Source organism: Gopherus evgoodei, chromosome 2 (assembly GCF_007399415.2).
Source record: "Gopherus evgoodei ecotype Sinaloan lineage chromosome 2, rGopEvg1_v1.p, whole genome shotgun sequence".
NCBI classification, from domain to species: Eukaryota; Metazoa; Chordata; order Testudines; family Testudinidae; genus Gopherus; species Gopherus evgoodei.
In genome coordinates this window covers 132,697,503-132,723,835 of record NC_044323.1, presented here as the reverse complement: position 1 = coordinate 132,723,835, position 26,333 = coordinate 132,697,503, and the positions used below count along the sequence as shown (strand labels likewise).

Here is a 26,333-nt window from a genome sequence, read left to right as displayed (position 1 = left end):
ACGGTTTCGGAAAGTGGGAGTGTGATCAGGGCTGGGGCAAGGGGTTGGGGCATGGGAGGGTCTCAGGGGTGCAGGCTCTGGATGGTGCTTACCTCAAGCAGCTCTCAGAAGCAGCAGCATTCCCCTCTCAGTCTCCTACATGGAGGTCTGGCCAGGTGGCTCTTTGTGCTGCCCTGTCCACAAGCACTGCCCTGCAGCTTCCATTGGCCACAGTTCCCAGACAATGGGAGCTGCAGGGGCAGCACTTGGGGCAGGGCAGCATGCGAAGCCCTCTGGCTGCCCCTGCGCGTAGGAGCAGGAGGGGGGACATGCTGCTGCTTCCAGGAGCCACGTGGAGTGGGGCAAGTCCCTGACCCCACTCTCTGGCTGGGGCAAGTCCTGGACCCCACTCCCCAGCAGAAGCTCGAGGGCAGGATTAAAATGTCTGGAGGGTCGGATGCGGCCCCTGGGCAGTAGTTTGCCCACCCCTGATTTACAGGGCCGCTCAGAGGGAGAGGCAATTTGCCCCAGGCTCCGGGCCCTGCAGGGGCCCCCATGAGAGTTTTTCGGGGGCTCTGGAGCGGGGTCCTTCACTCGCTCTGAGGGCCCTGGAAAACTCTCACAGGACCCGAGCCCCCGGAGCTTCTTCCACTCCAGGTCTTTGGTGGCGGGGGGTCCTTCCGCCTCGAGGTGAAGGACCCCCCACTGCTGAATTACTGCCGAAGCGGGACCTGCCGCCGAAGTGCCAGGTCTTCTGCGGTAATTTGGTGAAGGGTGGCCCACGCAGCGGGTCTTTGGGGCACTTTGGCAGCGGGACCTGGAGCAGAAGGACCCCCCATCGCCGAATTACCGCCGAAGCGGGGGCCCCCTGCCACCGAAGACCCCAGGCCCCCTGAATCCTCTGGCTGGCCCTGCTGATTTACACAGTATTTCAGCAGGCAGAATATCTGCAAAAGCATTTCAGTCATTTGACATTCATAATATTAAGGTGACTGTCTGACTTTATGTGTTGATAAGAAACATCTTGGAGAAGAGGAGAGGAAAATACAGTTGACCGCTTAGACATTTATGTGAATAATGTGAATATTCACAATTTAGTTAGGTAAGGTAGAAACTAATTACAAATGGAGTTAACACATACTGCAGGGCATCAACCAACTACTAACTGAGGTTAGGAAGAGGCTTTCTCCCCTATTTCTGTAGTTGATTCATCTGAGGATTTTATACCTTATTCTGAAATTTTTGCTACTAGTCACTAATGGGAACAGTATAATAGTGTGCATGGACCCATGGTCTGATCCAATGTGGCAGTTCCTGTGTTCCTTCTGACTCCTTCTTAATGGGGACTCTGCTTTAAGGTCCTCTTCATTTGTATTCTTTTCTGGACTCCAAAGGATCAATTTTTCACTTATTTATAGCTATGATGAAGTTCAAAATGTGATTGTGTATGCCAAGCCTGAAAAGTCATAAACTTGATTTAGATAGATTGCTAGTATTACAGACACAGGCTTTTCTTATAATGGGATCTTAGCATTTCTATAGTCCTTGTTATGCATCTGAACTTTCCACACGATAGGTACACTTTTCTGAATAGCCCATTTATATAATTATGTTCCCCAATATAAATATTACTTTTAGAATGCTGTATTCTTTTTTTCCCTCATAGAGTGCAAGGACAAATATAAACCCCCATGGACAGACAAAGATTAGTTACTACCTGATGCTTTCCATTTCTGAATCCATGCAATGTCTACATCACTGATTTCAGCAAAGACCAGAGATTACATTTCCAGCAGAAATTTTACTTTACTCTTTCTTTCTGGGGGAGGGGGAACAAATCTTTATTGGAGAGTTTCCTAGTATATGTAGATGTTTTTGTTATTTGTACCCAAAAGGGACAATATATTTAATTCACTATACTAAACTCTGTTTCTCAGAAAAGTACATCTTTTGATACAGTATGGTACATACTTCCAGAAAGTAGGTTTTAGCACGCATGCTGCTCGCTTGGTGCTGAACTATAATTTTTTGATGTACGGACTTCTAGAGCCTTTACTTCTAGAAATTTTTCTTTTAAGCTGAAAGCTGACAGAGAAGAGCTTCAGGCAGTTAGTACTGGTTATTTCAATAACTACAAACATATTTTTTCTAATATTCATGTTGGATCTAATGTTACAAGATTAATCAGGAAGCTTCAGGTATCTTTAGAATCAAAAACTATGTTCCTTCTTTGATAATGAAATTATTTTTTTCTGGACTTCACGTTTTTATTGCTTTAATCATTGAAAAAGGAAAACCATATAAATAAGTTGCAGGCAGTTAGAGTGAGATAGTGTACACATTACAGTTCTTTGTATTGTATAGAGCTGATCAAATAAGTGACAAATAAGTTACCTAATTAAGATAGTTCTTGACCCTATTAAGGTTCCTTTATATGGATAATGAATTCACAATTTGACCAGTCCAGAGGAATCCTTGTATATCAGCTACAATTCCACTTTCCTCCCAGATCCCCTTCCTGTTTAATGGATTTTATGGAGCAAAAGGGGGAAGGATATCACTGAATTTGGATGGTTCCTGGCTGCTGGAATGAGCAATTTGAGATTGCTCAGTTTTTCACCAGGAAGTAGTGTAGTCCCCTGCTGACTTCAGAATGAGGGTATGTAAAGGTAGGGTGACCAGATGTCCTGATTTTATATGGACAGTCCTGACTTTTGGAGCTTTTTCTTACATAGGCATCTATTGCCCCCCACACCCTGCCCGATTTTTCACACTTGCTATGTGGTCACCCTGTGTAAAGGTGTCTTAAAGTCATCTTTGCCCGTACCTTCTTATCTGTGTTGGGCTTTTTAGGGATTCAGCCCAGGATGTAGGTCACAAAATTTAGCAGTAGTGCTAGCTGTAAGGTTTCAAAGGGAGAACACCACTTTACCTCCCAGCCCAAAGGCTACACTCCAGAAATACCTTGCAATGTTTCAGTTAAGTTTTACTTTAGAGACTTGAATGGGAAGAAGGCTTATGGCTCCCAATTCAGTTTCTTAAATATTGAAAGTAAGGCAGGAAGAGGACTGCAGAAGTCACATAGGAGACACTATGGGTTTTGGTTCCTTTGCAGCTATGGCCCCTAACATTTTAAAAGGGGGAAAACAAACAAAACAAAACACTTGATTAAATGTTGGTGGGTCTGGAAGGTGGAATGGGGAGGAAGAAGATAATTAAAATTATACTTAGACTGTAAGCTGTGGGAGAGACCATCTTTCTATTATTCACATGCTTGGGGCACCTAAGTGCTACCAAACTACAAATAATTTAAAAAAAAAGGAAAATAAAAAATTCTTCTGTGACTCAGGGTCTCCTTGATACCAGCTGGCAGAGAACACAGGGGATGCATAAGATTTTACAGGGATCCCCTATGTCAGATCAAATAAGATCTGTCACCAAAGGGTGGCATGTGAGGTCTCTACCAAGAGCCTGTAGCCCACTGGTCATAATAATCATTGTGAAATGCATGGATGGATAATATGTAAGGAGTCATATATCTATACCAAAAATTATGCTCTTTAGGTTTGCGTTAAGACAGGACACCAGGAGGTCGTTTTGGGTGCCTTCAATTTTGAGTGTCCAACTTGAAGTTTCTTAAGTTGAGCCTATTTTCAGAGGGTGAGTCCTCAGTGCTGCTTCTTTGACTGATTGCACAGGTCCATTCTACTTCAGGTGCGTGCAAGCCCTGTGTCCTAAAGTCAAATATGTTTTCCCATAGTGGTACCCATCTAGGCAGAACATGTGCTCTCCACAAACTCATTCTCCCAGCCAAAAATATAAAAGGTGGAGCCACCCCTGCACCCCTATAGTGCCTTCTCACTGCCCACGGTTGGTAGTTGGAATGAGTTTTGTGTCTTGCCACACAACTCTTCCTTTTTCTCTCAGAATTTATCTAAACTTTGTAATTAGTTTTGAGTGTCAGTTATAGTGTATACTTGAGTGGTACTTGTGTGTAATTTTTCTATTTTTACTTCTTCTTTTTTTTAATTTGTTCTTTGCATCCTCAATGCCTGGTACCAGGGTTTTCCCAAGTATAAATCCTTGGGATTTAAACTCTAATCTGGTTTTAGAAAATCTATGTCAGTTAGTGATCCTCATTCCCACTGCCTAAAGTGCCTGGGGGAGGGTCACATCAGGGATAAGTGCCATATCTGCAGTGTTTTCAAACAAAGAACCCAGAAGTCCAGAGAGGTAAGGCTCCAGTGCTTCCTTATTCAGTCTGTGCTATGCCCCTTATTGGAGCACAGCTATCTGGTTCACTGCTGTGTGAATACCACTCCATCCAGGAGTGCATCTCCAGTCACTGCAGATTCCCTTCATAAGAAGGATCCCAGAAAAAGGCATCATTCTCCCTCCCCAGTACCATTGAAAAGGCAGACTTTATCTGACACAGCACAGTCTTCAAAGCTTAGGAAGTCTTCTTCAAAGAAGGCTTGATTTCCTGCAGAATCTTCCAGGAGTAAATCTGATACTGAGGTTAGGCAGTCCTTGATACCACTGTTACTACTTTGACTCTCAGTGAAGAGTCATTGACTCAGGCACCAGCTTTTAATGTTTTTAGACTAACTCCATTGCCTGGGCCTGCCAGACCCTCAAGTTTTTCCTTGCATGCTGCTATCCATCTGACACTCTTGGTACTGATGACACTACAGGCTTATGTAGAGGACAAGGACAAGGTAGATATTTCATCACTCTTTTGCTTCCTCAGTGCAAGGACTGGTACTCTCTCTGTCTACAGCTGTGGCTCACTCATCACCAATTTTGATGCAGCAGTCGATGGTACTGATAACTCCTAAGAGGTCTTTGATGCCCCTCAGAGCACGTGTGTGATACTGTCATTGGGTAAGCCCCCAATGTTTCCCCGGTACTAGCACCGGAAAGTGGTCCAAATCTCTGATCCCTTAAACCGACCCAGGACTGCACCTCTGTGGCCATCAGATTACTCCTACCCCTCTTTGGAGTTGGAGGTAAGATCTTATATGTATGGATTTTTTATAAGATCATGAGGTTCACGTTCACCATCCTCATGGAGATCATGATCTTGGCACTGACAGTCTTACAGAAGCAGAACTATAGACAGAATATTATAGGATGCTTTTTACTGGGATCTGGTGCCTTATCAATGGCTATATTGGAATACCTGAGGCATGCCTCTAGCATCTTGAACAGCATTTCCAGTGTCTATTCCAGTCACTTCCAGGTGACCTCTCTGAGTAGGGTTATTGTGTATAATTTGAAATACATCTGAGGGTCACCCCATTCAGAAACCACTGACTAAGATTTAGTAATGGTCTGTCACTGAGGTGATATAATTTACCCAGCAGGTGAGAGCTGGGTGGATGTTACAGTGATAAAAGGTTATTTAACAGTACCAAAGATAATACCACTGGTTGTCAAAAATACAAAAAAAAATATAATGGGAATTTTATTTAAACCAGAACAAGTGGGACTGGATTCCACCTACCATCAATAACATTAAATACATGAATAGTATATATAATAAAAAAGTATAATGGTTTGAAAATGTATATGTACATGCACACACACTATAACATACTATTAAGTGTACTTAACTAAATATAATCCTTTATATAAAAATATATATCTGTATCTATCTCTGTATGCATAGCCTATTATCTTATAGATTTTTTTTTTGTAGTTCAAGGTTCCTCTTTCCCTAGATTGCTGACTGGGTACTGTGTAATGCTCAAGTCAGTCTTTGAGCCTCAAGTGCCACTCATGACTTCCTGAAGGGATGGACTTGATTCCTGTGATGCTTGCTTGATGGGGGCATACATTAGACCAGACCCATGGGATCTTAAGGACTTTTGGTCCCCTGTTCCAGATCTCTGGGACCAAATGAATCAATGACAAGACATGCCCAGAGCTGACACTCAGGAACAAACAGGAACAGATGCTCAGAAACATGCCACTAAACATGGACTGAGTTGACCAGCCAGCCTTAAAGTAAAGGAGCCCTCTTCCACATGTCTGTCTGTGCTGCTCAACCTCTATCTCTTCACCGACTTGCAGTCTCTCTCAGACTTGGTTTCCCTCTGTCCCTCTGACTGCCCTCCTCCAGCACTCCTCTGGTCACCCTCTCCATCTCTCTGTCCCTCTGGCTTCCCTCCCCATCCTGTCTGTCTAGTCAACCTTTCTCCCTCCCATTTTCCCCCCTTCTCTCTCTTTCAGTCTCCCCCCCACATACCTCTGTCCCTACACCTTTGCCCTCTTCCCCTCCAATTGTCATTCCCCCTCCCTCTGAGGAGAGAGGCCATCTTCTCTCACTTTCTCAGAGGGAGGGCTACCTCCACTCCATAGAAAAATGACAGTGCATTCACGCTCAGCACACCCTACATCATATATCCCCATATAGGGTCCAGTCTCTTTACCATATTTACATTAGGCAGCATAAGATGCCCAGTACTGATCCCTGGACTAACCTCGGTACCAATCAGGTGCTGGACATGATACTGACTATACCAAACCCATCTGACTATGATATAAGGCATCCACCTGTGCATGACAAACCATACAATCGCCATTCAACACATCATTGTCCTTTGCTCAGGCAAATGTCAGAATCATCATGACTGGTTCCTGGTGATTGTACGACCTACCAGGAACTGTTAAAAAGTGTGGATAATTTTTTATGTATAGAGGTGAAAACAGCGCAGGAAAATCCACATAAATTAGTGGATACCATACACATCTCAGACCCTGGTAGAGTGGTTCTACCAATTTATGAAGCCATCAAAGAGTCCACAAAAATATTCTGGCAAACACCTTCATATATTCCACTTATGGCTAAGAGAATGGGGAGGAGCTACTACTTTTATTCACACACCACCTCAGAGTCTTTGGTGGTGGCTGCAGTCAACAAAATGTTCTAGACAAGGGCATTCCATGTGTACCCCCAAAGATGACGACGATCATAAAAAAGTGGTAGAAAAGTTTGTTTGACCTTAGGGTTATAATTTAGAATTGCAAACAATGAGGATCTTGTAGTCAGATATGATTTTTCTATTTGGGACAATATGTCTAAATTCATAGACAATCTACCAAACGAGGCGAAAGAAGCGTATGAAGCCTGGCTTAGTGAGTGTTGTCTGGTGTCCAGGCCCTTCAGATGGCTTTGAATAATGCAGACTCTGTAGCACAAGTAATGGCAACCACAATTACAATGCACTGCTCCTCTTGGCGGCAATTGTCTGGGATACCAGTGGAGGTCCAGCAGATGACTGAAGACAGTCTGTTTGACGAGTTTCTTTTGTTTACTGGGAAAATGGATGAAATGCTAAAGAAGAAAAAAGAAAAACACCACACTCTAAGGCAGCCCTTAAATTTCTAGGCGTTTATAACCATCTCCTAAGAAGAAGCAATTTCATCTTCAAATTCAGAAGAGATATCCTTTTTACTCTATAAAACAGTCTGAGCACCTGAAGAAGCATCATAAATACCAAAGAAGGTGACCACTGCTTCCTACTCCTGCTTCAGGCGTGTTGAGACAGCCCACAGCAACTAAGCAGTCTATCTAGCACCATAGTTAAGGCCAGCGAACCACCATGTTGGTATCTATTATTACCTGCCCCTTCCTTTGGCAACAGAATGGCCCACCTCCTAGGTGCTTGAACCCAAATGACAATTGATGATTGGATGCTAAGCACACTGGGATTGGGTTATACCCGGTAGTTTGTTGCTATCCTCACAACACCCCACCTCTTTCCTGTCCCTTTTCAGAGATCAACCTCATGAAACTGTCCTCATTTAAGAAATGACATCAATTTTACATGTAGGGGCCATGGAAGAGATACCTCCTCAGCATCAGGGCAAGAGATTTTATTCCCAATATTTTCTCATCCGAAAGTCCAAGGGAGGCCTCAGAGACATTCTGGATCTGCAAAATTTGAACAAATAGATAAAAAGATACGGTTTTGTGTGATCACCCTAGTCTCCATTATTGGGTCCTTAGATGCCAGAAACTGATCCTTTGAGTGAAAGGACACAACTTTTATGTGGCGATCCAAGCAAGCCACAGGTTGCTTTAAAGGTTTATTTTGGTGAATATGCATTATCAGTTCCCAGTCTTTCCCTTCGGTCTGTCTTCACAAATTCCATGGCAGTGGTCACTGCATATCTCAGACGGACCAGTGTCCCAACTAGTTGGTATGAGGGTGATCTGGGCATCAAACAGAGGTCATCATTGAGAAGATTCAGTGCCTTTTTCATTCTCTGGGCCTACTGACCAACAAGGACAAGTAAGTGATGTTTTTGGTGCAGAGGATCGAATTTATAGGAACAATTCTCAACTCCAGTTGTGCGAGACCATATTTATCTGAGGACAGATTTTAGGGACTATTGGATCTGTGCAAAGATCTCAAGGTCCATCCTTGTACAACACTAAGGAATTGCTTGAGAGTTCTAGGACACGACAACGTGCACATACATGACATGGCATTCCAGACTTCATGTCAGAGGCATACAAGAATGGCTGAAGTTTATATACTGTCCTTCTCATCATCCACTGGACTTGCTGACTCATGTACCTGCAAGTGTCTTGTCATTTCTAGATTGGTGTACGGACCCTGCCAATGTATGAGAAAGGATCCCAATTTCTCTGACTTTGACCTCCATGACTCTGGTCCTGGATGACTCATTTCTAGGATGGGGAGCTCACCTGGGGCCCCTCCAGAGACAGGGACTTTGGTTGGATCAATAATTTTCTCTCTGCATAAATATTTGAGAACTTTGAACGATTCACCTGGCATGTCACATTCACCTTCTGCAAATCAAAAGCTATATTGTGCACAGGTAGTCATGAGCAACATGGTTGTTATGTTCTAATTGAACAGACAGGGATGGGCCAGGTTAGATTGCCTTTGTCAAGAAGCCATAGATCTCTAGAATTGTTTGCCTCAAAAATGCCATGAACCTCAAAGCCTTTCCCAGGCATTCAGAACCATCTGGTGAATCAGCCCAGCAGGGCATTCATGTAAGACACTGAGTCACAGCTGGGTTGGGGTCTGCATGTCCAAGATGGTGCTCACTGAGCAGGAGTCAAAGAAATCACAAGAACCCAGGTTCAGTAAGCGAGAGTCGGGGTCAGAGACAGGCCAGGGTCAGAGACCAGAGATCAGAGGTAGTACCAGGCTAGAATCAGAAGGCAAGACTAAGGGTCAGAGACAAGCTGGGACTGGAGACTGGGAGACGAGTTGCAGCAGGCCAAAGTCTGTGCTGTTGCCCAGACAACTTCTTGGGGCAACAGTGGGTTAAATAGGGTGCTTGGCCAATCAGAGGACCACAGGGTACTGGCTCCCTTGGGTGGTACTTCCTGCAGCACTTACTCTCCACAGTGCTCCCTGGCTGTGGCTCTGTATGGTCTCCCAGTGGCACTGTGGGAACATATACTAATCCAGGCTCTGTAAACCAGGGTTGAAATCCATGAATCCTTACAATGCAGCATGAGTCAGGAATGGTCCCTTCAGACAGAGGTGATCAAATCAATCTTCACTTGGGGAATATCAGAGATTGGTTTGCTATGTGACTGAACAGCCCAGGATCTGTCTCAGATGCATTCCTTCTGTCATGGAAAGACAAGTTGCTGTACCCTTGATTCCAAACTTTATGCAAGCTCAGGCAGGATCATGTGTAGTAATACTTATAACATCAGCCTGGCTGAGGCTGCATTTGTTCTCAGATCTCCTGATGTCTTCATTAGTGACCTAATAACACTGTCTGAAGTCACCCATGTAAGTTCACAGAACCATGATCAGATGCTGTATCTCACCCTCCCGTCCTTACTCTAACAGCTTGCATTCTCAGCGGTTGACACCTCAAAAGACTAAGTGTTCCACAGAGGTTCAGACATACCATTAAATAGTAGAAAACCCTCTCTTAGGGTGTGTCACAGTCCTGGGAATTAGCTTTTTTTCCAGGCTTGAAGTGCCCTCTGCAGGCCGATGTCTCGCTGCCGCTGGGCCCCCATGTCCCTCCCAGAACCCAGTGCTCCTTGTCTTTGGGGTGCTTCCCCCTGGTAATACCCTTGTAGTCTCAGGGTCTCCCATCCAGGGGAATCCCCAGCCCTCTATCCTCACCTTGCCTCAGTCGTGGGCTACTGCCAGTCACCATCTAGACCCTGCTCCCTGGGGCAGACTGCAGTGTAAAAGCCACTCATCATAGGCAAGGAGGTTGGGACCTGCTGCCTTTGCCTATCTCTGGGCTGCCCATCTGCAGCCCCAGGACTCTTTTGTAGGCCTTTAACTAGGCCTGCAGCCTGGGGCTTTGCTAGGCTGGAGCTCCCCAGCTCCCTCTGCCCTTCCCCAGCACTGCTCCACCCCAGGTACCTTCTCTGAGCTTCCTGCAGCCAGGTCCCTCCCTCTCAATGCTAGAGAGCGTCTCTGTCTCTGGCTTCTGGCCCCAGCCCTCTTATAAGGGCCAGCTGGGCCCTCATTAAGGCAGCCTTGGCCTGATTGGGGCATGGCCCCCAGCTGAAGCTGCTTTCCTCAATCAGCCCCACTTTTCCTTCCCTGCCACAGCCCTCTCCCCAGGGTATTTTAAGCTTTCTAAGGCAGGAGCGGGTGACCACCCCACTACAAGGTATTACATGATGAAATGAAGATGTTTCTCTATATGATTGCAACAGTGCAAATTTCCATTCAGTTTATACTGGACTATTTACTTCACCCAAAGGAGAAATTACTTCCCATATGGCCCTTGAGGGTATGCTTGGTGATCATTTCTGCTTTCCATCCTCTTATAAAGGGAAAAAACTGTATTTTCTAACTCAATGACTGTGTAATATCTAAAGGGATTAGGCTGGTTTTTTTCCACCTGTGAGAAATCCTACACTCCCTTGTGACTTAAACTTGGTCTTGCCACCATTAGTAGGTCTGCCTTTTGCCGTATCGCTACTGGTTCTTTATTGCATCTCTCCTTGATGGTAACATTCTTGGTAGCTATTACCTCAGCCAGGAGAGTAGGAGAATTTTGAGCATTGTTGCAGACAACCCCCCTCCCTCATTTATGATCTTTTTTAAAGACAAGGTTTATTTATGACTCCATTCTAAATTTCTGACTAAGGTGGTTTTGGATTTACACCTTAACTAGTCTTTCTATTTAACAATCTTTCTTCCAAACTTCACTCTCATAGAAATGAGGAGAGGTTCCATACTTTGGACATTTGCAAGGGATTAGCCTTGTTCTTGGGCAAGACTAAATAGTTTAGAATGTCCCCTCAGCTATTTGTTTCTTTCTCTGAGAGGATGAAGGACATCCTGTCTCTTTGCAGAGAATATCATTCTGGATCTCATCTTCCATATCTCTGTGCTATGGCATCACTACGTTTTCTTGACCAGAAAGGGTTTCAGTACATTCTAGAAGATCACAAGCAGCATCAGCTGCATTCTTGGGTCGTGTGCTCATCAATGACATTTGCAGAGTGGCAGCTTGCTCATAAGTACCTATATTCATTAGTCATTATGCTATCTCTTGAGCTTTGAGAGCCGATGCCAAATTTGGGAGAGTGATGTTGCAACCTTTGCTCAGTGGACTACAAAGCTCTCCTTTCCAAACTCCTTGTGAGTCACTTAAAGGGGAGTTGACAGAAGAAAAAAGAACCGTTGCTTACCTACTCTCCAGAAGTTGTTCTTTGAGAAGTGTTGCACGTGTCCATTCCACAACCCATCCTTCTGTCCATCCTTCTGTCCATTTCACAACCCATTCTCTCTGCACTGGAGTCTATACTTCCTGGATTCTGGTGTGAAGGAAGTGAAAGGGGACCGGGGCATCTCTGACCTTATACCTTCATCTGAGAGCACCAGCATCCAGAGTAGGGCCGGCTCTAGCAATTTCGCCGTCCCAAGCACAGCGGCATGCTGCGGGGGGGGGCGCTCTGCCACTCGCCGGTCCCGCGGCTCCGGTGGACCTGCCGCAGGCGTGCCTGTGGATGCTTCACCGGAGCCGCAGGACAAGCAGACCTTCCGCAGGCACGCCTGCGGGAGGTCCCCCGGAGCCGCCTGCTGCCCTCCTGGCAACCAGCAGAGTGCCCCCCTGCGGCCTGCCGCCCCAAGCACGCGCTTGGCGCACTGGGGCCTGGAGCCAGTCCTGATCCAGAGAGTGCATGCATCGCCCTATTGGGCACTGATTTGGGGAAGAACTGTCTGGATTCGGTGCACTGGGTGTGCACAGGCCCAAAGTGTAACAGACATGTGCAACACACCTCGAAGAAGAGCAGTTACAGAACAGGTAAGTAATCATTCTTTTCTAAAAGTCAGGTCATTCTAAAGGTGTGTCAAGATGAACATTCAAAAATTGAGACACCCCAAATCACTAGTCACTTTTGAGCATTTGTGCTCCTATTCTTCAGATACTTGCCTGAAGCAATGCCACAAAGACAATCTTCTACCAAAAAGAGAATATATAAATGTGCACTAAATACAAATTACATTCTTGTCTACTGAAATGGCAACGTTTGATTTTTTTTCATCTCATATTAATATAATAAAATAGACTGGCTGTCTTGTATGCAATGGAATAACTTGAAATAGAAATAATATTAAATGGCAGTGGCATCGGTTGTAGCAAATGAATCATAATTACAGCCCAGTGTTTTGTTTGTTTTACTTCTTTGTTTTGAAAATGTGAAATAACATGAAATAAAATGAAAACTAATGTATAAACAAATTAAAAACTCAACCTGCAGCAGCAACTGGCACACAGGTTGCAGTGCCACTCTACGATAACTATAACTGAAAGATCTTAGCAAGAAAGAGAGAGGAAAAAAGTATGTTTACTTTTTGCATTTGACACCGTGTGTGTATAGTCACTTTCACTGGTCTGTTTTTAGTCAGGCAGACCTTTTCACTTGTGGAACTCATTGGAGGGTGGATGTCTATGTTGGTAAATTTATTCTTTGATGAAAAGATTCCTTTAAGAACAGGGGCAGGAAAACTTATATTTTCTTAAGGAATTTTAAAAATAAATAAAGAAAAGCCAGAACATACTGTTTACAGGATGCTTTATTTTAATTTGTCAATTTAAAAATTGCATCAGATTTTGTCTGGGTAAGCATGAATGCATCCAATTGTAGGATTGGAGTCTTGACTTGTAACTAAGAAATGGCCAGTAATGTGCAATGAAATTAGAATTTACTGTATAAAAAATCTAAATAGTATATTCTTTAACTAGAAAAAAGTGGCGCTGCATGTCCCCCCCCACAAACTGAGAATAGATTAATATCCTTTGTAATGATGCATAAGCTTTTAACAAATTCATCAAATTATGTCATTATGATGAGAGACATTTGTCATTAAATCTGCTACTTGACATGTGAAAGTTCCAGTGTTTATGAAGAGAAACCTGCACATAACTGGAAAATGCAACATTTTCGTAATTTCTCACAAATGTTATACTTTCTTTGACCTCCCATTTTTGATTATTTTATGCTTGGCACAGAAGAATGGTTCTGTGTTGTACAAATCAAAGATAGGTAAATGAAATGTGTTTTTTTTCAACGTTTAATTTAAAAATAATAGGTAGACCAAGCCAATATTTTCCTTTCTTTTCTTTTTTCCTTTTACTTAATATTTGTAAAAGTTTCTTGTGAATTTAGCGCTCATGAAAGCTGCCAGATTGGAAGCCACAGAAACCACTATTTATCTACATATTTCATTGTACGCATGCTTCCTCTGCCCACCAATTTGGCAGAGAAGGTAATGCGAGCTTCACACCAATTCATTCCCTGACCTGAGACTGCCATCTAGCTATTTAATAACAGTTATGATGATGGTCATTATGTGAACATCTGTCCAGTGGAAAATGGACCAAGACCACTAGATCATTTCAAATTAGGCTGCAGCTGATATTAATTATTTTGGATAACTCAGGTTTTGGTACATTGAAATACTTTAGGGTTAGTTTTCAGAAGTGGCAAACACTCACAGTTCCCATTGACATCATTGGAGTTGTGGATGTTTGGCACTCCTGAAAATCAGGCCCAAAGTGTTTCAGGTTGGGCTACCAAAAACTGAGTAATCCAAATTGGCGACGATTTTAGAAAATATTAACTCTGACATGACTAAATGGGCCAGATGCCATCTTGTTTCCTAATAATGAAAGGCATTTTGGCACCTATTCAGCATGTTCCTATCCCTAGGTCTGCCTTACATTGCCAATTCCTCAAGGCATGAATATCCTCTGTACTAGATTAATATTAAGTGCTTAATAATAACAATATGTTAATTTGTTGCAGGCTGGGATGTAAATCTACAGTGCTACAGTGTGACATGCACTAACTGTGTGAATCCTGCTGCCAAGCACAGAAAAAAAATTCCATAGTGTAGAACTTTTAGTGCACTGCATCAGGGTCCACATGGACAGTTGTGCATGGTACATTAGTGTGCTGTAGATTCACACTCTAGTTTGCCATGTACTAACTCTTCAGATAGACATGCCCTAAGTCATAGATGTTAGATGTCTACATGTGTTTGGAAATGAAAACAGAAATCTATGATTTTTAATGTATTAGTTATAAACTTCAAACATCAGGTAGGGTTTAATAAACATATTTAAAATTATTTAAGACAGTTTTCAGTCTTATGTTTTGTCACTGTCACATAAAGCTAATACCTAACCCAAGTATTTTTCCCATAAAAAGCGTAATGCCTTCAAAAGGAAGGTCCTGAATTTAATTTCCCTATATGCTTGCTCTCTGGACATAGATATAAAAATTTGCATCCAAGGCATTCAGAAATTTACCTAGCACTTTTTTGCACAGGGAAAAAGATTCAAGCTCTAAAATCTATGTTCTCATTAAAAAGTATATATTCATAACCTCACATGAACAAATAAATAGATCTATAATGGTAACAGCTAAAAAGTTTTTATTTTTTAATTGTGACTATTGTAGTTGAATCTTTACACCTATGTAATTAGGAACAATTCATCAAGGTTTGTGGTGGATTCTCCATCACTGAACATTTTTTAAATCAAGACTGGATGATTTTCTAAAAGATATACTGATGTTCTATGGCCTGTATTATACAGCGGGTCAAACATGTTGATCACTATGGTCCCTTCCGGTCTTGGAATCTATGAATTACCATAACGATGCATGAGTGATTGTACCCTTTTCTGACAGTTCTTGACATGTAAAGGAGGAATAGAAAGATCATGCATAGTAGTGAAGTGCACTTATTGTACATATTATTAATCAATTTACCTTAAGTACCATGTTTTCTTCCACAGCAGAAAATATACCTATGCTATCTAGTGTATAGCCTCATGAATTTCTATCATTCCTGTATAATCTAAATGGTGATCACCATTTCTAGCTTGATTGATTTTAAACATCAACACTAAACAGAGCTAAATCCCCGTGGCTGATCAACACCAAAAAACTTCCATTGATTTCACCTGGAGTTATGCAGGGAGAAGAATGATAACTGCAAGTCCTGAAAATTCCAGCTGAATTGCACATGACTGTTCTAGTCTTGGTTCAAACTTCATGCTTCCTAAATGTTTCTAATGCTCTTAAAATTAAAAGATACTCCATTCTTAGGCTCTCATGCCACAAACACTTATCTGTGTGCTTGGCTTTACTCAGATACACAGTTCTATTGACTTCATTGAAATTCCACAGCTGAGTAAAGTTAAGTATGTGCATAAGTGCAGGATCAGGACCATAATCCATAAATAAAATAAAATATATCTTTTCAAAGACACGCCTTCATTTCTTAAAGCAAACCTTTTCCTCTTATAAAAATGAAGGGAGGGAGTGCAGAGAGAGCAGTTATAGAGGAGGTTTTTTAAACGTTACAAGGCAGAAGCGCTGTCTTTTGAAAGTTTGTTTTTGTTTTAATTCAATTATTTAAAATGATAGGACACAATTTATAATTAAATCTTTTATATGTCAATAATTGATCAGAACTGTTTTTTTTATTTTCAATGCTGTCCAAATTATCAATATTTAAAATATTTATAGGAAATTAACACATTTTATATTTGACTTGAAAGTTATTGTTTAGCATTCTTTGATCAGCTTCATTATACAGAGTACGTTTAAATCTGAGTGGTTGTGCTGTACTACTGAGTTGTTTTCTAGAATTTAGGGGGTTTGTATAAGTTACCCAAGATTTGTTTTCTTTTCTAATTTCTACTTAATTTTTTTTTACAGTTCAACAGAAGAGCAGTTTCATTGGCAAACGCAAGGTAAAGTATATTTTCGATGAATTCTGTATCTACATATATTTCCCCAGTAATGTCTATCTTATCCAAAATGTAACAAAGAATTAGAAGAATCATGGATTTTATGTTCTAGCCTGCATTAAAATTATTTTTTAATTATCCCCATAGAGAAGTGGCAGTAATTGGTGTTGACACAGATGGTAGAACAGGAGAGTGTCGTGTACAAGTTTCTGATTGTGATCAGTGTGAAAAAATCTCAGTAATTAAACCTGATTTTTTCAATATGCTTATCGATAGCAAACACCATACTTTTAAAGGATGGTGTTGAAAGTATGGATATAGGTGCATTTTCTGGGCCTGCCTCCTTTGAAAATTAACCTTAAAAGTTACCATTCCCTTGACTAGCTGTGAATTTTAATTGGTTCCATGTCATTGTTTTTAATCTTTTATATTTTCTTTATATCTTTAACATTTTTTATAATTTTTTATTACAGATGGTCAGAAGGCTATAGAGGATGAGCTCACAACTGGTCTTGAGCTGGTGGGACTCCTGTATTAGATCACTGCAGGAATCAGGAATACTTGATCCACAGGACTACTCAACTAGTGAAAGTAAGTTCCAGGAACTTGCCTTTCTTTGTCTGGAGACCCAGAATCCAGAACCATTATTCGGAGTACTTTATGCTTTTAAGATAAAAGTACATTGTGTCATAATGGTTTTCTCATTTCATCTGTCAACACTGGCAGCAAGCAATATAAATGAAATTATCTGTAAATATGCTTATTACCTACTTCCTTATGGGGATTACAATCTGTAAAGAGCTTCCAAGCACTTCAGAAGCTATGGACAAAAAGCAGATAGTTTGATAACTGTTACTTTAAGGAATATATCCCTTCATATTGTATAGCTGTGACGTCCAAGAAGGTCATATTTAAAGATTTCAGTGTCATACCAGAAGACTTGTAACCTATAGGATTACAGTATGCAAAGGCACCAAAATAATTGTATTCCAATTGGGCAACCATCATAATGTCTGTTGTCACAGTTTCACCACACAGCTATGAACTACTCAATAAAGCTAAAATTTGCAAAAGATTACATGACTCCAAGCAACCCAAGAAATGGCCCTCAATATGAGTGAGAGCAGGTAATGGGCATCCTGACAGATTTCAAAGGAGATGGCTGGACTTGTCAAAAGCCCCGGAGCACCTTGGGGCATCTATCAAAGGAGGTGGGCTGGGTGCTGAATGGTCAAACTATATTTTCAGACCTATGCAGTGGGGTAGCTGGGTCCTTTGCCATAACCAGCTGCTTGCAAATTAGTTATGGATCAGGCCTGCCCTCAACCACTTTGGAAACACTGGGGGCAGTCTCCCCAGTTGGAGAAAGACACAGATTGGCTGAGAAGCCAGAAGTGGGGAACAGGGACTAATTGGAGGAGTGTGGACTAGCAGTTTGAGGGGAACACTGAGACTGGCAGTGTGAGATCAGATCTTGCTGGGCAATGAGACTTTGATAGGGATGAGAAGTCTGACTGGGACCAGCTAGGTTAGGAGATCTTGACTGGGATGTCGAACACAGAGGTCAGGAAGTTAGCCTTAATTTATTCCCCTTGTGCATATACATTATTATACAGTCTTTAATTAACATAACATACTATTTTTTCCATAGGCCCCAGTGCACAGGCTGGGCTTTCTCTGGGGATGAATCAGGGTTGGGGAATGCAGGAGGGTGTAGTCTGTAGGACTCCAGATTCAGTTATTGCAGAAGCTGGAAGGTGTTTAGTGAATGAGGCAAGGGACAGCGGGAAGAGAAATGAAGGTCTCATGTTTAAAGTAACTGAATGCTGCCTGGAAAATTGGATTCTATCCCTGCCTCTGTGTCAGAGTTTCTGTGCAATGCTGAGCAAAATCACTTAAACTAGACTTTTCACATTTGGTCAGTAATTGTGTGTTCCTCATTTTCTGGATGTCTGACGGAGAGCTTGGAGTCTGATCTGCAGGTGCTGTACTCTCACAGCTATGACTGAAGTCAGTGGCAACTGTGCATATTAAGTGCTATATAATGGTAAACTAATCTGAAAAATCAGATCCTAAGTGTCTCAAATTGGGTACTCCAACTAATGGATACTTTGACCTTAATCTCGCTATGCCTCGGTTCCCCATTTGTAAAATTAGGATAATAATAATCCCTTTTCTCACAGGGCTGTTGTGAAAATAAACTAATTAATGTTTGTGCAGCCACTCAGATATGTAGTGATGAGCACCATAGAAAAGCCCATGAAGAATTAATAATTCTGTATTCAGAGCTGGGTTAGTGTGCAGTAAATAAGCCTAGGTCAATGTATTGAACAATGAAGATAAAACTAAATATTAAATATTAAACCATCCATCCTGTGCACTGAATGAGGCAGGGATGTTTGTAGAAAAATAGTAGGTGATCATGTAATTAAAAACGAATCAAATGCATACATACATGGAGGCCAATTAAGGTTGCGCAAGCAACCTTAATACTGGCATTTCCTAACTTTTTAGTACTTGACTTCACAACCTTTATAATGAAAAATATGTATGTCTAGAATTCACTAAAGACCCTGAATGAAGATATGTCTGAGGTGCCTTAGCAGTCCATGTTTTTTGGTCAGGCCAGATTTTTGAATTTGCTATATCAGAGGCTGCCCGAGGATATACCTACTACTGACTTCACTATGTGCTCCTCTGACCTGAGTGTATCCAGTAGAACAATCCAGTCTATCGGTGGCTGTTCCTTGGGGAGGGATTAGTATGTCTGTGTTTTGAACAGCCTTTATAATACAGCTTTACACATTCCCTGCTTCCCTCTGAAGCTGTTGTGAGAAGCAGCTACATAGCAGGCAGGTATTGTAATAGACTCCCTAAATCCCAAAGATCACTTCACATGTGGTACCTGTGTACTAACAAATGTAAGCCATGGAAAAAATGGCTAAGGGGATATGGATATCACAACATGAAAGGGGAATCATGAGGGGTAGTAGCTGTATAAGTAATTGACTGTGGTGTTCTGGTATTTACCTTTTGCTGATGGTGAGTCTGGATAACTATTTGACTGAAGTATTGGAGTGCAGTGATCATTTATTTTTTAAAAGTTCCCAGGCTGTTGTAAGGAGGGAATCCATTGGATATATGTAAGGTATAAAGACTGGCAGATTCAGAACAGTGTTGTTACTCTTGGGAGTTCCTCTACTGTGATGTGCCTGGAACAAGAGCGTGCAGATCTGAGGGCCGCTCCTGTCCCAACGCCCATCTCCCCATGCCCACCCACCTCAATAAACCAATATTTAGCTGAGTCCAGCAAAAATGTTTTCTCTGTTTCGTGCTAGTCTTTTGGATCAGTTTGTCATTATGTAGTAAAGTAGTTGTTGAAATGTAATAATTGACAGTCATCCTGCACAGGAGCAATCACTGGTCTCTTTCACAGTCCAGCTTGACACTTTGTTGGTGGACACTGTCTCAAGCTCTCACACTGGTGTCTTGTGCATTGACTTTGTTGGCTCTATTCCACACTCCTCTAAAAGTTATGGATGTATCTTGGTATTTGTGGATTTTCTAACTGAACAGAAATCTTTCTCACACAAGTGTGCACAGTTGATGTAACTGCTGACAGACTGGTTTGCAAATTGGTAATGCAGAATGGGAAAGGTCAGTGCCAGGTTTCTGAGTAAAGAAGCCAGTTCACCAAATTGATCTGTCTTGGTACTAAAATGACCCCATCTCAGCAGTGTCTGAATGCCTCCTGAGTATTTATGGATTTAATTCGACAACATCCCTGTGAGGTAGGCACATAATGATACACTTATTTTTTACAGCTGGAGAACTCAGATACAGAGAGATTAATGGAGTTGCCTGTAGTTACTCAGAAAGGCTGTGAAGTAGCAGAGACTGAACCATAATCTTCCTGAGCTAAAGTCCAGTTCCTTAGCCAGGAGATCACCCTTCCTATCTTTCACATTGATATAAATCCATCGCCACAATCTCACATCAACCCAGATCAGATATAACCTACCAACCCTACAGGATGATCTATAGACTAAGGTGTATCAGCTCCTCTATGGAGCTGAGGAAGGGCATAAGAACATAATAATTACCATACTGAGTCAGACCAATGGTCAGTCTAGCTCTGTATCCTGTCTTCCAGCAGTGGTCAATCCCAGGTGCTTCAGAGGAAATTAACACAATAGGCAATAATCAAGTGATCCATTACCTGTCATCCACTCCAAGCTTCTGATAAGTAGAGATTGGGGACATTCGGAGCATAGGGTTGCATCCCTGACCATATTGGCTAATAGTCTTGATGGACCTATTATCCATGGACTTATCTAATTCATTTTTAAACCCCGTTATAGTTGGGCCTTCACAGCTCACCTGGCAATAAGTTCTATAGGTGGACTGGCATTGTGTGACCCACTAGTTCTTGTGTCATGTGAAGAAGCAAATAACATTTCTGTATTCACTTTCTCCACACCATGCAAGATTGTATAGACCTCTATCATATCCCCTCTTAGTTGTCTCTTTTCCAAACAGTAAAGTCCCAGTTTTCTTAATGTCTCCTCATATGGAATCTATTCTACACTCTTAATCATTTTTGTAGCCCTTCTCTGTACCGTTTACAGTTATAATGTATCTTTTTTTGAGATGGAGTCAGGGCCGGCGCTTCCATTTAGGCGGCCTAGGCAATTGCCTATGGCGCCAGGATTATTGGGCGGCATTTTGCCGGAGGGGCGGCAGGCAGCTCCAGTGGAGCTGCCACAGTCGTGCCTGCGGAGGGTCTGCTGGTCCATGGCTCCAGTAGAGCTGCCGCAGTTGTGCCTGCGGAGGGTCCGCTGGTCCGCGGCTCCAGTGGAGCTGCCGCAGTCGTGCCTTCGGAGGGTCCACTGGTCCGCGGCTCCGGTGGAGCTGCCACAGTCATGCCTGCGGATGATCGGCTGCTCCCGCGGCTCCGGTGGACCTCCTGCAGACACCACTGCAGCAGCTCCACCAGAGCCGCAGGACCAGGGTGCGGGGCGGCGAAATTGCTGTGTGCCTAGGGCACTAAAACCCCTAGCGCCAGTCCTGGATGGGGTGACCAGATCTGCACACAGTATTCAAGATGTGGATTTGCCATGGATTTATATAGGGGCATTATGATATTTTCTATCTTATTGTCTATCCCTTTCTTAATGGTGCATAACATTTTGTTAGCTTTTTTGACTGCTGCTACACATTGAGCGGATGTTTTCAGAGAGTTATCCACAATGACTCCAAGATCTGTTTATTGAGTGGTAAAAGCTAATATAGATCCCATCATTTTGTAGGTATAGTTGAGATTGTGTTTCCCAATATACATTAGTTTTCATTTATCAACACTGAATTTCAATTGCCATTTTGTTGCCCAGTCACTCACTTTTGTGAGATCGCTTTGTAACTCTTCATAATCTGCTTTGGATTTAACTATCGAGTAGTTTTGTATCATCTGCAAATTTTGCCATGTCACTGCTTACCTCTTTTTCCCGATCATTTATGAATATGTTGAATGGCATTGGTCCCAGTACAGACCCCTGGAGGACACCTCTCTCCATTCTGAAAACTGAGCATTTATTCCTACCCTTTGTTTCCTGTCTTTCAACTAGCTACTGATCTATGACATCCCTGTTATCCCATGACTGCTTACTTTGCTTAAGAGCCTTTGATGAGGGACCTTGTCAAAGGCTTTCTGAAAGTCTAAGTACATATATCCACTGGATCACCCATCTCCACATTTGTTGACCCCCTCAGAGATTTAAATAGATGGGTGTGGTATGATTTCCCTTTATAAAAGCCATGTTGACTCTTCCTCGACAAATAGCATTCATCTATCTGTCTGATAATTCTCTTCTTGACTATAGTTTCAGCCATTTTGCCTGGGTACTGAAGTTAGGTTTAATGGCTTGTAATTGCCGGAATCACCTCTGGAGCCTTTTTAAAAATTAGAGTCACATTAGCTATCCTCCAGTCATCTGGTACAGAGGCTGATTTGAACATAGGTTACATACCACAGTAAGTAGTTAGTAGTAGTATTTCTGCAGCCAATCAGTAGATAGCCGATTAGTCTCTCAGCACATGTAAGTAGGGAACGCTCCCTTCTGCTTGCCTTTTGAAAAAACAGCATTGGTGTGCACCTACAGCAGTCAGTCCTATGTGCTCAGAGCTAGCTAGGCAGCAGCTGCTTCCTACCAGCTCAGCAGCAGCTCCTGCCCCCTCATTAGCTCCTCCTGTTTTCCTCTCCCAAGGCTAAGGCATGAAGAATTCCAGTTTCTGCCTCTCTCCTCAACCTGATGGGGTGAATATGTTCCCGCCCTTTCCAGTACCCCAGCAGCTGATCTTTGATTGGAATGAGAGGGGAGCAAGGAATAGGGCCCAAGAGAGCAGCAGGATGGGCCACCTGGCAAAATCACCTATGATAACGTTAACATTCCTCTTCCCCTTCTACAAGAGCTCAAGTGGCTTCAACAGCTTTCCTGGGTCAAGCTCCTGTTATAGACATCTGCAAGGCTAGCTTTTAGTCCACACATTCACTACACATTATGTTTGTATCCCAAGCCTCCAGATATGAAGCTGAGTTTGGAAGAGTTGTGTTACATTAGAGCAGGTACATGCTGATACCTTCCTCCGTGTGGAGCTGTGTGAGAGTGGTCTAAAATGGAATGGACATGTCAAGCACTCAAAGAAGAAAAAGCAATTATGTACCTGTTCCGTAATTGTTCTTTTTAGGATGTGTTGCACATGTCCATTTCATGACCCGCCTTACTTCCGCTCTACACTGGAGTCTTTACATGTTTATAGTGTGAGAAGGAACGGAGAAGTGGGGGTACTCTGCCCCTTTATGTTCTCTCTAAATTTTACAAGTGCATGAAGGGCACAGGCGTCACCTGGATGGATACCACTGTAGGAAAAATTATCTGACTCTGGTGCAGTGGCATGCAAACACCTAAAGTGGAATGGACAGGTGCAACATAACTTGAAGAATGATAGTTATAGAACAGGTATGTAACTGGTTTTGTGTATGTATGCACCACGTGTGAAATTATATTTATATGATATAAATTATGTGCAATTATTGTTTTCTAACACACACGGATATGGTTTCACTTGACCCACCTTTCTAGCCCTCAGATTGAAGGGATATACCAAGATCTAAACTCCACAGTGTCTTCATTCTGTCAATAGTTTGATATTAATATCTTATTATAAGATTATATCTGGTCCTGTGTGAGGAATTATTGAGAGTAAAATCCCTACTAACGCAGACATAATGTTTTGAAAAGCATTCTCGTGCAACCTTTATTATTTTTCTTCCTATCTCAGAAATTTATCTGAAGGTACTCAAAATGGTCTATAACAAAAAGACTTTATTACATTGTAGATCAACTCACGTGTAAAATCTGGTGGTGTCAGTTGTCTGAGATGCTAGATGAGATCACATTTGATGCCATGGAGCCAACAGTCTATTGACTGGTTGTAATTATTTCCATGTAATCCCCTGCTGTGAATACCAGGATATCCAATTGAGTCATCCTTGGCACACACATAGGAGTTTTCCCATGGTGTACACGCACCCTGTTCTAATGAAAACCATATGTTCTTGTTTGCGTATGTGTCACTGTGAATGCCACTGTAGGTGCACTGTGCAGAAGCTCAGTCTTTTGAATAGCAGCGTCTGCTACATGGGTGTACATGCACTCATTCTCTCCTCATATTTCTGTATGGTGGTTAAAGGACAAGGAAGCCGCAACCCTCCTTCAGATCTCTCTCACCAGCCATGGCAGCAAGACTGAAGCTAGCAAGTGTCCAACCCACTTGTTTGTAGCTCGAGCTCGATCTCTCAAAACTCTTCTGATCTGCTGATATTCGACAAACATGATCATTTTGACATATATGAGCTGAATACTGACAGATCATGAACAGGGCTTTTCACCATGGTAGATTCAAAACCTGCAGGTTCCAAGCGCTGCCAGTCCTGTGATGATCTAATTTCTCTGAAAGATAGTCATGGAAGTTGCCTTCTTTCTAGGAGAGCCCCACACACCATGTAGCAGTTTGGTGTGCCTATGTTTCTCCACAAGAACACATAAGTCATTGTGCCCTGGACGTGGTAGCTAGGTCTGATACAAAATTCAGGACACTGGTACATCTGTCTCTGTTTCACTGTCACAGATCAATATCTCCTTCCCACCATACAGAGGGTACACAGCTTGCCATTCACTGACACAGGCACACACTCGAAGAAGAAAGAACAGTTACTTAGCCTTAAGTAACTGTGGTTCTTCAAAATACTGTAGTCAGTGTGGATCCCGCAACCTGCCCTCGATCCCCACTTTTAGAGTCTTCAGCTAAGATGGTTTTTGAATTGCAAGGGAACTGAGGGAGGGTCAGGATCACTCTGCCATTTATGCACTTCTGTGGAAGCACAAGGATGCTGCCTTACAAAAGACTCACATGAGGCACATATGCACCTACAGTGGGATTACAACATTTCAGTAAACCAGTTGCTGTAAATAATTGTTTTTAATCATCTAGGAATATGGAGGATCAATTAGGGATGAGCAAAGCAGTTCAGTTCCAGAAACAATCCAAATCTTAGTTAAAATTTGAAATACTTTGGTTAAATACTTTGGGATGATTTAGTTTGGGCTTGGTCCTGCTTTGAGCAGGGGGTTGGACTAGATGACCTGAGGTCTCTTCCAACCCTGATCTTCTATGATTCTATGATAATTTCCCACACACACACACACACACCGCGCTCTTTCACATCTCCCCTTTCTACTGGTTAAAGAAAACTACCATCACAGAGAGACCTATCTCATGGACTCCCAGGACAGCAATTTCATGAGAGGTTTTTTCATTGTGGAGTCTAAGGGAAGTAGTTCAGAGAAACTGGGAATCTTATTCAACCCAAACCTATAGACGGCCTACTCTTCATTAATCTTGATCTGTTGAATCTGACAGCTGTAAATACATCTGTGGATTTCCTATCACCATTCTCTTTAGACACCGAAGAAATCAAATTATTAGAGTTTAACCATTTGCTTCTTAATCCAAACATAGCGGTTAGAGAATTGTAATAATTTCTCAGAATTATCTGGTACTATATATTCAAATCCAGAAAAAGTGAAATAACATTTGGAACAGAAGATACTACAACTATTCCATAATAGCAGTAGTGTGACCTTCTGCATGTGTGTAACTTGTGGAGATTTGCTTATTACTGGTACTGTACCAGAAATAAAAAAGAAAAGAAATGTCCGTTCCCTCAGTGTTTACATTTTAAACAGAACAAACGTGAAAAATGACAGCAGGTACAATAATAAGGAAGGGGGATTAAGTCTTAGAATAAATAAAAAATAAAGAAGAGGAGGGACTAGATGGCATGGAGTGGAGTGGTAGGATGTAAGCAGAGGCAGCATTGTATAATGTCATGAAAGAGTGGAAGAAGAATTCAATGTCTTAATACCTGGATGGGGTGAAGGTAATTAACCAGGGATGGTTAGCCAAATAGACAAACATATATCCTGAAATTACTCATACAAGTATTTGAGAAGAGATTGATTATGGTCACCTGGGGAGTGACTTTCAGAAGGGTGCTCCTACATGTTAACTCAGCTGGGTTGCTGCCAGCTTTGGGAAAGCTACATGCATGTGCTTGCAGTTTCACCTTGAGGATGTTAAAGGCTGCTTCACCTCTCCTTGCAGGAAGAGGCCCCAGAATCAGCAGCTGGGAGGTGGCAGTGGCTCATGAAAGCAGCCTAACCCCCACAGCACCCGTCGTCTCCCCTCCAGGAGCTCAGTACACTTTGCCTCCACTGCGACCCACCTACTCCAGGAATTATTACCCCAAGGAGCCTCTACCCCCCAACACAGCCCCAAGAAACACTCTTCCCCCAAAACCCTAGAGAAACCCACTCCTCTATCCTAGCTAGGGCTCCCAAGGTTTGTGCAGCTCTGTGACCTATCTGCGATTGTCGGGGCTGAGTGGTTGACCTTTAAGTATATTGGTATATGGAGATTATTTGCAAAGATCCAAATTGGCTCATTAATAATTGCACAAAATGTCTCCCACAAAGCAGAACAAAACCTGG

The 26,333-nt window shown here is 42.4% G+C and overlaps 1 protein-coding gene across 1 annotated transcript in view; it reads left to right on the top strand.

Annotated features, from left to right (window-relative positions):
* The window catches only part of CTNND2 (catenin delta 2), a 1,223,799-nt gene that overhangs the window by 670,520 nt on the left and 526,946 nt on the right, over positions 1-26,333 (top strand). The window contains 3 exon segments of the mRNA XM_030551717.1: positions 16,193-16,227; positions 16,698-16,747; positions 16,749-16,815. Of these exon segments, the coding sequence (XP_030407577.1) occupies positions 16,193-16,227; positions 16,698-16,747; positions 16,749-16,815 (152 nt within the window).